This window comes from Haliaeetus leucocephalus, unplaced genomic scaffold, assembly GCF_000737465.1.
Source record: "Haliaeetus leucocephalus isolate CR32 unplaced genomic scaffold, Haliaeetus_leucocephalus-4.0 Scaffold140, whole genome shotgun sequence".
Classification (NCBI taxonomy): Eukaryota; Metazoa; Chordata; class Aves; order Accipitriformes; family Accipitridae; genus Haliaeetus; species Haliaeetus leucocephalus.
Window position 1 is genome coordinate 6,079,254 of NW_010972576.1, and position 12,121 is coordinate 6,091,374.

Sequence of the window (12,121 nt, forward strand, 5' to 3'; positions counted from 1 at the left end):
TATGGACGAGGTCCTATGGAAGCACTAAATAGAAGGCAAGTCTAGAGGAAAGCTTAGTTTTGTAATTAAAGAACCCTGAAGAAAAGGTTGTAGAAGACCAAAAAAAAAAACCAGGATAAATGATGTTTTATTGTTTACATCTGAATTGTACAACATCTAGATGAACAGTTCCCTGATCATAACAATAAGAAAACAAGAAACTAAAATAACCTCGTTTCCCAGCTTCCCAAGAAGGTGTAATTGAAATCAGTATATTGGAGTTTGAGTTCTCTAAACTCTACTGTGGTCACATACTGAGGACTGTGGTAACAGTGCAACTTCAAGTGGTAATGGTTTCTTGCCCCTTTCCTAAGCAACCTCCTAAAAATCAGTACTTGGCTTGTCATTTCTGTAAGTCGATAGGAAAATAGACCCCTGAAAACTTGGCACAGAAATTTTGTGGTGCAATGCATATTGCTTTAGGTTAAAACAAAAAATTACCTGGCAAGGAAAAAAAGAGAAAGTGTAGCATTAAGCATTAGAAATAACAAACACGAAGCAAGATGAATAGAAGCTAAATATTAGAACTTCAGACTAACGGATTAGTAAACAGACCTAGATGTTAACTCCAAGAAGTTTATTTTCTTTGTTTGTTTATAAGAAGCCCTGATTATCACATATTCTGAGTTTAGGTCACACATGCGGGTGTTAACTTGTACAAGAGTTCAAAAAAAATATTTGAAGCACACTTCATCTTCATTGATCTCAGAATAAGCATTGTGAAAATAATTACAGCAGCAAACTCAACTATGTGTGCATAGTATAAATTTTCTGCAACTCGACCAAATATCTGACCCATTTTCGTGGAAGTTTCGAAATATAGTTGACTCCAAGCCAGCAAAATAATTAACATGCCAGGAAAAACCTACTTCAGCTTTTATATGTGGCCATAGAAAAAAAACTACCTTAACATTTGAACTTTCCATTGAAAATGGTGGTTATATTTTGACTGAACAAGGGCTCTGACCAAGTCAACAACACTGAAAGTTCTGTTTACTGTAACTAATAAATAAATATTGGATGGACTACACTGAAGAAGCAATTACTACGTAATTAAAAGATAACTTAGCAGTCATGTCACAGCAGCATCAAGGTCATTAGGCTTAAAAATAGTAAATCTGTTTCTCTGCTTCCAGGTGAACCCAAATTCATCACCACTTAAAGGTGTATTTTTGTTGTCCCCCCTAAATATAGGTACATCTTTATCAAAATTTAGTTTTACCTTTATTTCATTAAACATCGTCCTAATTTTTACATTATGTTACTGGTAGATCTAAGTTGAATGTCAAATCCTAAGAAACATAAACCTTCCCTCATTGCAGTGCTATTCATAAAAAAAAATCATGGCCCATTCAGCAGAAGTAGAAAAAATGCCCAGTAATAAGTGCAGTATTTTTTTTAATAAGAGCTCTAATATGGATGCATTTCCATCTCATGAAGTTTTATACCTTTTTTTTTTTTTACAGCCATGCTCACTATACAGCTACCCTGCAATCATAGTCAAATGGTCTCAGATGTTGTTTTCAGGATGTATTTTATTTTTTAAATACATATTTTTACATATTTAGTTAACATTTTTCTTTATAATGATAATATAATAAATACATGTTTAAAATTATACTTTTAATATATATTTAAATGCTTGTTTTCCCGTTTTATGAATAAAATTGCTGGACTAAAAATCAGTATCCTCAAGGCTTAGAATCAATAATTAGAAAAGTATACACTTGATCGTGCATTACAGAGCACCCAATACTTTACACTATTTAACAGTCAGAAAAGATTTGCCACTACTAACATACCTTTCATATAAAAAAGTTATTGCAAGGTACAGTATCTGCTTCGGTTTTTTAGTCAACTTTAACAATAATTTATCAACTTTGAAGGAGTTTTTCCATTAAAGCTAAAACCAGCAGACAAAATTAGGCAGATGCTTATTTTACCAATATTCAGGATGTATATGTAACTTGTTTTTAAACTTATTAAGGTTCCCCCCTCTAAACAGCATTTTAGCAGGACAGAATAAAATGTTGAAGTTCTGCTCAGTATTTCTTTTAGAAATAATCCTGCACTGCAAGTCAGCATGGGAGTGTTAAAGCTTCGAGACTTCCTTAAAATCTAAGTCAACAGATATCTAATAAATGTGGATAATTAACTAGACCTCATATTTCCAACTGAAAAGCAAAATAAAAAGAAAACCAACCACAGATTACATAAACTATACCATAGCACCCTCTGCTGGTCAGGCAAACACAAGAGCTGATAGTAAAATATATCGAGGTTAAGGGAAAGAACTCAAAATTGCATACAGATGATCATGGAAGTATAACTTTTTTTCAACATACAACAAATAAGATGGATTCTGATAAATCTCATCTATATAGCATATAGCAATACAGTAGTAATTTTTCATTTTCAGCACAAGAAAAGTTACTTCTCTCCTGTTTACAACTTCAGATTACAACTTTACTATCTTTCTTTACTTTTAGGCATGTTGCTTCTAAACTTAATACCCCTTAGAAGTAGCTTGCCTCAAACAATTTTATACTTTTTCATAAAAGATTTAGGATTTGTTAGCCTGAATTTACAGGACCTGTTAAGTCTCATATTTTAAAAGTGCTTGCTGTCCTGTTTTATGAATAAAATTGTCGGATTAAAAATCAGTATCCTCAAGCATCAGAGACAAGAATGTAGAAGCATATGCACTTGATTGCGCATTACAGAGCGCCCAATTATTTACACTATTTCATATTCAGAAATATTTGCCACTACTAACATGCCTTTTGTACAAAAAAGGTTATTGCAATGTGCAATCACGTTATGTCAAATAATAATTTATGAGTTTCAAAGGAGTTTTTCCATTAAAGCTCTAGAAAACTGTCAAGTGAAGTCTGCTATGCATTGCATTGTAACTCTAGCATTTCTGATAATGGGACCTTATTAGACAGCAAAGAAAATTCTTACCCTGTTAAAGCTGTGCTCGTGAGAATCTTCCAGCTGTCCGTTGCTAGTCACAGGAATTTCTGCTGCTGAATTTTTTGGAGACTCTTGAGCCATTGCACCTTCCTATAGTATAAGGACAAACAAGTTAGCATTTGTCTTCAATTTCTAATGAGTGATCTATATGAAAATATTTGATGTATAGGTTTCATAACAGTTGATTTTATTTCAAACTCCTGTTGGTAATATTCTGATATACTAGGTCTGTATACATTCATTTAATCACATACCAAAATCACATTAATATGGTAGCACAGCTCAGACAGAAGTAATTTAAAGCTTCAAGATCTAAGAGAAATGAAACACTAAAATTTAACCCATTGATGTGGGGGGTAGGGGAGCGTCAGACACAAATGAGACATGTGGGACCAGACAAATATTTTCTACACACACTTGACCCTTAAGAGTAGTTTATGTACCTCAAACTATAAAAAAGGTGAGCTGGCTAAAAAAAAAAATTGTACTAGCTAATGGTAAGCAAGAAATATTAGAGAAGTAAAATGAGTTTAATCATGTGTTACAAAAAGAAAAGTACTGATTCCAAACTGCAAAATAGTTTAACTTGCTTCTTATTTTCTCATAATATAGTGCCACCTTCTGACTAAACTGTCGGTATGCAACTGTCATTCAGTCAGCGGTAAATCTGAAGTGAAATGCAGAAACAAGAACTTAAAAGCACCAATGCAATTCAAGAATCAAAGTTAGTTTTAAAATGCAGCTGCATTGTGAACAGTAGCAGCAGCTGTGAAACCATGGCTTTCAAGAATGACCTAAGGTATAACCTGGAAGAGACATTCCCAGAAGAAACACACACCATTTACAAGCACCTGAAGAGGGAATGGCACCCTAACACTCCCCCAAACTAAGAGAAACTGAAAATTTCGGCCCTCTCAAAAAAACTACCCCTAACTCTGCAAGACAGCTTCATTAGTCAACTAAAGTGTAAACAGTAGAAAAAAATCAACACAAAACCAAAGCAGTGTTTGTTCAATTACTTATATAAAAGTTGTCTGAAGTCTTCAAACCAGTCCGTGCACCTGTGCAAGACTGGCAAGACCTGGTACACCATCAAGGCATACTTAAGAATAGGTGCTTTCTTCGCTTAAAGCTCCTAGATCATCAAACTGAACCAGCTCTTTTCAGTCAAAGGGTCAGGAAGAGGCCCAGTCTGACATCAGGCTGAAGAGCCAGCAGCTTCTCCAACCACACGTGGAGATTTTACAGGATACCCATATAACAGAGATTTTATTGGTACTTACTCAGGATCACCTGCACCATTCTTAATCAGCAACATCTTCTGTCATATCCCATTGCCAATATTTCCCCCACTACCACCTCTCACCACTTCATTTACATTAGTAAGCTTGATTTCCTTAGTAAGCTTTGAGGCCTCCCAAGCTTTTATTCTAACTAATCACTGTCTGTGCACTCCAATCAACATGCTCCCCTAACTCCTGATCGCTTTCAAAGCTGTGTTACTATAGCTTCTTCCAAAGACTGTAAATTACTGAGACTTCATCTCTGTTGGTCTTTTGAAGCAGAGTTCACTACTCAAACTTTATTTGGTATGTACAAAATCCCATTTACATTTCTGAAAGTGTAATAAGCTTCTTCAATTAGCAGCATAAAACACCACCAAAAGTCCATTGAGTTCTGAGTAATGCTGCCTTTTACCCATACAGTGAAGAGAACAAAAAAGGCCAAGGACAAGCCACTCCCAAGAACCATACATATGAACTACACCCATAAAATACTATCTGAGGTGATACATTTTCCCCTTTTGAGGATCAAGACTTTCTCTACAACTAACTTAACAAAACTGAATTGAAAGCTACTCTTTCAAAAATAGTGCTTTATGAAACACTTCCCTAAGAGGAGAAGCTAAACATTTAGGCACAGCTTTTGAAAAAAATTCTAAATACACAAAGAACAGATTTCAAATCATTTAAGAAAAAGTCAGCATGCTATGAATTCAAGAAAAAGTGACTTTATAACACACTAACTTACCCCATCGATCCCTCTCATTTAGGACCCAGTAAGTGCCTTCTTTCAGTACTAGGAAGGAATAGCTCACATGCCATATATTCACATTGGTCTAGCACACCAAATTCTCCATATAGTCCAGTCTTCACCCACAACTAGAACACAGTTTTGGGTCATTCTTCATACAACAGAACAAACTCTAAACTCATAGCCTTTAAGTAAATGAAAACACTGAAGCACACCAAAAGGTCTATGTTTATTTTATGAATACTTTTAAAACAGTAATTTGTTTCATTTCATAGAACAGAATATCTCAAGTTGGAAGGGACCCATAAGGATCGAGTCCAAGTCCCTGCTCCTCACAGGGAGTTGCTATACAACACCATTAGATAAAATGTTCTAGTTACCTGCCATTTTAGATTTTAATTTCAGAAATCTGTTCAATAGCTCAAGCTTCTTAAGCTTGCTCTAAATCTCACAACTGCTTAAACTCCAAGACTCCTAGGAACTATACTTCTACTTGACACAGTAAAGTGAGTTATTTTGCAAAATGCTTGGCCTGTCGCAGCTACCTGCCCAATACTGAAACATCAGCATAGGCCAACATAGCTATTTTTGTTCTTCTTTCTGCAAATTGTCAGAAAACAGTGTCAACGGGAAGTCCTGTACCATCAGAGGATACACTTCATTTGGCAGGAATCACAAATACAACTGCATCTGCAAATTTAATTAAAGGCAAAACAAATACTTGGTTGGGGTGCTTTTCATCAAGAATCTCAAATAATTTTGCTAATATTGTACATTGATATATGTTTATGCATTTATTCAGAGATATACACGCTCATGCACATGCATACGTGTCTCTAGTAAATACATGTATCAGATAAAAATTCATCAGCTTCTCTGGACAACTTTTGAAATCTAAGACAACCTAGAAGCAATTCACATATTTTTTAAGCATTCCTACTTGAGTCAAACCTATGTATCAAATTCAGAGAAAGCAAAAAAATTACTTGCTAACTTCAGTTTCATGTTACATCTGAACTAAACCACCATTCTCCATTGCTGAAAGGAGGACGTTTCACCACTCTGCTTTTCCAGTCCCTACTGTGAGCCATACAGTGTCCCATCTCCCAGCCACTCACCTGGCTGTGCAGTAAACACACTCAACTCACTAGCCTGGCAATATACCTTTTCACTGGGTTCATTTTCCACCGTTTCAGTGAGTTGAATCAGTTTGCAATGAGGTCAGACAAGCACCAAAGACATGAAATGAGCAGCTGAAAAAGGAAAGTGGGATAAACTGCTAATTTAGCTCAGCCATAACAAGAAATCACTGCCTGCATTTTAGTCAACAGTCTAAGCTAGAACTGCTACCAAGAACAAATCCTTACCTTTTTTTCTGCCCTTTACTCCTAACTATTTCTCCCCATCAGCCTTCCCCATTCCCCCACCTCTTCCCTGGGCCAGAATAATGTATCTGTACAGCAAACAAGATTGAGGAAATGCTGCAGGTTAAAAGAAGGTGACCTATGCCCAAAAAGGGGATGGGTAATTTTTCCACTCAAATCGGTTCTCCAAAACAGTTCATCACACAGCTCCAACACTTGTGCCTATGAAACAGAGGGGGTAATAATGCAGTAAGAAACTACTGAGAATGAAGGACTGCTCTCAACCACAACATCAGCTTACTTCAGCAGTGCAGTGTCTCAAAATACTTACTCTAACTGTAGGATACTGCCAAAACCAGCTGCCATTTCTCTTTACCTCTGGATGCATGTTCCTGCAACCTCACACAATTAAGGTAAGTTTACTGATCTGAGAGAAAACTAAACCACCAAACCACCACAGTATTTCTGTTGCAACAATGAGGACGATTGCTGAATTAAGTATCCCTTTGGCAAGCGTAGCCCTCAGCTGATTTAAACTAAGTATACAAAGAAACTGAATCCTCAGAAGAAAATTTATCATATATAGGAAGAGCCTGAAGTAAATCTGAAGAAGTTCCTAAATTTGTATTGATGTATTAGGCATGAATGACATAAGCACTACAGAAAATAATGAAGTTTCAGCTGGACATTTTATGTAGAAAAAAATATATTCATCCTTTAGTAACTTAATGACTACCTTCGTCACACATCTGTTTACAAATACCAGGTTTGGAGAGATGCTAAACATCTGTGGAATCACTATTCCGTTTCTATAAAAAGTTTAAAAACAATTTACTGGCACCGAAACTCTAATAGTGATAAAGTCAGCATCACCTTTTTTCATTGTTATTCTAGAACAGTCAGGGAAACATTTATTCTTTATGTTTCTGAAACAGCCTCCCAAACACAACTGATTGGCTAAATATTATTGGGAACCTTAGGAATTTGATCATAATTTTAAAAAGTCTCAGATATCTCCACAAAGAAGGTACAAGCTGTATCTGCTTCCAAGAAAAAAAAAAAAAAAAAATTCACCACTCCAGCAGCAGATAGAATGCCTTGTTATAGTGAAGTTACACAAAGATTGCTGCCTTTTAAATACCAACTCTTTCTTCCTGCAGTACTTAAAACATTTCAGACTCTACCACGCCTATAACTATTCAACTTACAAAACAAATACCGCAGCACAGCAATAGACTACTGAAGTAATCCTTTTTTATTAATTAATTGGATTGTTCTTAATAGTGTCTCAAAACCAACCCCACCCATTCAAGATAATGTGCATGAACTCATGTCCCCCTACTAATTTCACTGTGCTATGTATATCAGAATTTTTGGCAGTCTGAAACTGTTGCTGGGATTGGTTGATTTTACACTAATATAACTATCACCCAATCACCTCAGAGTCAGACTGGACCTCTTCTGCAGCTGGATGAGATTCATCAAGTGCTGTGGATTCACTGCTGTGTTCTGACATACCTGAAAATAAAATAGGTTTGGCATGCATTAATTGATGTGAAGGGAGCTTGATGTTGCACCTTACAGAAAGTGAAGTAGGCTTTCAGAAAACACTTCTTTTACAAGTTCTGATAAAGCAAAGAGAAACCTCCCTCTTTTGATGGTGACCGGGCTTTTACCTCTCCAAAATCTAACCAAGACTAGGAATACAGTCTAGCATAAGCTTCCACTACCAAAGCAACCTTCCCCGCACAGACGGCTAAGCTTGCAATGTAAAACCCAGGAAGTCAAACAAGGTTCTTCAGCTGCTATTTACTGTCACCTGCAACAATACACTGACTGTATCCTACCATTGCAAAGATCACAATTTTGTTAAGACAGGAGATTTATTCAAATGTTGAAAGTTTATATTGATGCTAAACCACTGGGACCTAGCAAGCTGTTCAGTCTGTTATACCAAACTAGAAACAGAATCCCTTCCATTTTATTAAAAAAAAACAACAACCCCCCAAAAAACCCCTCACCTACAGAGGCAAAGAAAGTTGGTAATACTGAGCACTCTGTGAAAGCAATCAACTCTGTGATCATGAAAGGCAAGTTAGAAACCTAATACAGCTTAAATAAGAAAAGTATCTAAATTTGATTTCAAATAGCTGGTAACTACAGGTTATACTGCAATTCCCTCAGCTGTTTGAGAGGAGACAACCAATCATTAAAAATTAAACTGAGTCTGTCAGTATTGAGTATAATCACACATGACTTCAGTTCATTAAGTCTTACACCATTTTATAGATGTTCAGCCACATACCAAATTAAGAAAAGTTAGAGATCACTATTTATATATTTATATTGTATTTCAATTTCCTAAGCTATAAAACATTTTAATTAAAGCAAATAATTAATAAGGTAAGCAGCTCACATGACAAGGGAAATAAAATAAGGACACAAAGGCTGAGAAGCTGAATCATCTAGATCATATTACACTGGATAACCTACTACTTTACTTTGGAAAACAGAACAGATAAAATAAGACATTTCCTCCAGTGAAACAATTCATTCAGGGCTACGACTGAATGAAGTTGGATTTTTCTCCAACCAATACAAAATTCCTTTTGAAGTAATTAAGAAAGAAGTATAACTACTCTATATAACTTTCTTAATTTTCTATAATTCTTTTGAATATGAAAGACCGTACAGCAGAGATGCTGTTTTCCCACACAATCCTGTCCAAACTCTGCTTGCGGTTGAAAACAACCTCCATGTTTAACAGCTTATTTCCAAGTAGACAAAAAATTTCCATTATGGACTAGAAGTGTGACTTCTTTGCTCCGATGGTTGAACAAGAAGCTAAATTCATCTTGTAGCGCAGTCTTGGTTAAGACAATCTGTACCTCAGTTTTACCACATCAGTGATCCTGGAGTTATGTTTGTACCTCACATACAAACTTACACACCACAGTATCACTGTTTAAAACTATGAAATGCTATAAGCAGCAAAAACTTCTTGATAACCTTAAGAACTCTTAATAACCTAATCTAGAGGCATGAACCATCTCACAAACCCATGTAGACGACACTGTGTAAAGACAAAGGATTCATTTTTTTAAAATCCAAATTTAATTCACCATTTGTGTTACAGCCTCCCCCCTACACCAACTTTTTGTACAGTATTCTTTTCCTGCAAGCAGTATCAACGCTTCCAACACAGCTCTGCAGGATCACGCTGACAAACTGGAAAACACGAGAAGGGGAAAACTGTAGATTAAAGTTGGCTTTTGTAAAAAGTTTAACTGCACATTCTAGTTTAACTACCGAATTCCCTCACAACTGCTTCTATAGCAAAAAAATGGGGATGTACACATCAAATGCTGGATGTAAGGATGAAAACTTTCTACGTGTTTACCAAGATTCAGAAGTTAAGATGTTCACGTGAAATTGTGGCCAACATGGCATCTACATACATATATTACTTATATTTAAGGTTCCATTACAGAAATGCACATAGACTTCTGTATCTCAGTACAGATTTTCCTGATTTTCTCTTACAGATGTCAAAGGGCTATTCTTTGTAAGAGCTTGCTAATCTTCAGTACAGTATGAATTCTGCATTATTGATTATTTTTTCACTAAAGCAGCCAAAACTTTAGAACACAGCAGGTGACTCTTCAGCGTACCAGAACATTCGTTACCATCAGCTGCAACTACAGCAACTCAGAGACGTTCTACTTAGAAATACACACCTAATCCATATTCTGACATTAATTTAAGCCTGAAACCCTGCTCTCATCACCCCTGCCCCTCTGGATTTTCATTTTTTTCCCCCCATTAGACCAATTCTGCAAATCCACAGAACTACGGCACCAGAGTAGAACAGAAGAGACAAAATAGACTGAGAATCTTCCCCCCCCATGGCAAAGCCACATCAGATCACAACCTCAGTCATTTTAAGTTCTGCTCACCATAAATAAAACTGCATAATTTTTAAGTCCTGGGGATTTATATACCATTTCTTCAACTGGCAAAGTAAAAAGCAAAGCAAAGCAAAAAATTTATAAACAACGTACTAAGCTTCCTCTAGGATGAAGACTTCAGAGACATTTAACCAATTATAATCAGTGGTTATAAGAGCACACTTACGGACTTTTCATTAAAAAGGCAGATTCGTATTTGTTTATTCATGCAAATATGAATTAAACGTCATCAACAATAAATCCCTTTTGAATAAGGGGTTTATTTTTAACATAGTTACATTACTTAAGTAAATGACTTATGGTGTCAGAAACAAGAGCCATGGGATTCTCAACAATTACATCTGCTTTTCCAAGCAGGATGCACTGGCTGCTTCACTTCAGTTTTCTCTTAAATTGATTGCCAGTAAGGTAAAAGCAAGATATCTTCTGTCCAAATAAAGTTTATTACACGTTTTTACTGCTGTCTTATTACTCTACTGCATAGATATGTGATAAAAATTTTTGTAACACTGCAGAAAATGCAAGTGCTCGTGGAAAACAAAATGTACATAAAACATATTTTCTGAATTTAAATTTCTAACTAAGAACACTATCACTAGTTCTTGTCAAGATCAATTGCTTTTTAAAAAGAATTAGAAGAACTGTATTAAATACTTTCTGCTGCAATCACACCATAGTTTTCTCTTTACACTCTTGAATTCCCTGGCTGCTGCACTTGCAAGATCTAATTATGCTTGCAAGTTACAAGACATGATGGAGATAAGGACTGGAGAACAGGGCTGCCACTAACTTCCATACTCCCTACTCTAGGTCAACCTGCCCCCAAGTTCTTTAACGCTCTGCTCGTCTCCAGATTAGCTACGGCATGGGCTCCCGTTACGGTTTCAACTTCTACCAAAACAGAAAGCAGCAGCTGATCAAGATATATCCTCAGCTTCCGATTTTTCCAGTCTAATGTTCCTCTGGATTACTTACTCCTTACTTTTTAACTGTGTGTGTACGTGCATATATACATAAATATTTATATGATTCAGACGGCCATTTAGTTTTGGAGTTGCACTGATCACATGACATCCTTCTCCAGCCCTGCAAAAGAACCCTTCTGCTATCTTTTCTACAGAATCAACACTTGGATAACAGCGCCACTGACTGCAAGAGCTAACTCCTTGTTACTAGTTCCACCATGCATAAAAAGCACACGTTGGACGCTGAAACTACATCCAGTTCAGGGGATGCAACACGAAAGGCTATGAGGGGGTTTCAGTTAAAAACGATAGATCAGAGATGTGCTATAAGCAACACCAGAAGAACTGCTTAGAGTTTGTAAACAATACCAGATGCAACACCTGCTTGTCACACACCACCACAGTGCTTCCACGTTTTAAGAATAGTAAGCCAGCTGCAAAAGACAAATTGGAACACTTAGAACAGTAACTGTCAGGGTGTGGAATAAGTCCCAGGGGCATGAGATTTATGCAACACCTAGAGTTTTCTTCCTCCACCAACAAACAGGTTCCTCTTCTCTCTCGTGAAACCCATCTTCTACCAAGCTCAGGCTCTGCCCGCCCTCTCGGGGTGCCCGCCGCCCCCCGGCGCGGGGACGCCGCCGCGAACCCCACAGGTAGGCGAGGAGACGGGCAGACCCCCCAACCCGCACCGCACTCCCGAACCCGACGGCGAGGGCACCCGCCCAGCACCTGGGCCGGCGGGCAGGACGAAGGGCGGGCGGGGGCAGCCCCC

The 12,121-nt window shown here is 37.0% G+C and overlaps 1 protein-coding gene across 5 annotated transcripts in view; it reads right to left on the reverse strand.

Moving 5' to 3' along the window:
- ARFIP1 (ADP-ribosylation factor interacting protein 1) overlaps positions 1 to 7,934 on the reverse strand; it is a 40,875-nt gene extending 32,941 nt beyond the window's left edge. Inside the window, exons 1-3 of one of the 5 annotated variants that reach the window (XM_010586124.1) lie at positions 7,852 to 7,934; positions 6,168 to 6,302; positions 3,004 to 3,105 (exon numbers count right to left, since the gene is read on the reverse strand). In XM_010586124.1, the coding sequence (XP_010584426.1) occupies positions 3,004 to 3,096 (93 nt within the window). In that variant the 5' untranslated portion in view covers positions 3,097 to 3,105; positions 6,168 to 6,302; positions 7,852 to 7,934. The remainder of the gene's footprint in view (positions 1 to 3,003; positions 3,106 to 6,167; positions 6,303 to 7,851) is intronic. The other 4 variants (XM_010586125.1, XM_010586123.1, XM_010586127.1 and 1 more) reach the window with 4 other exon arrangements.
- Between the last annotated feature and the right edge of the window lie 4,187 nt (positions 7,935 to 12,121).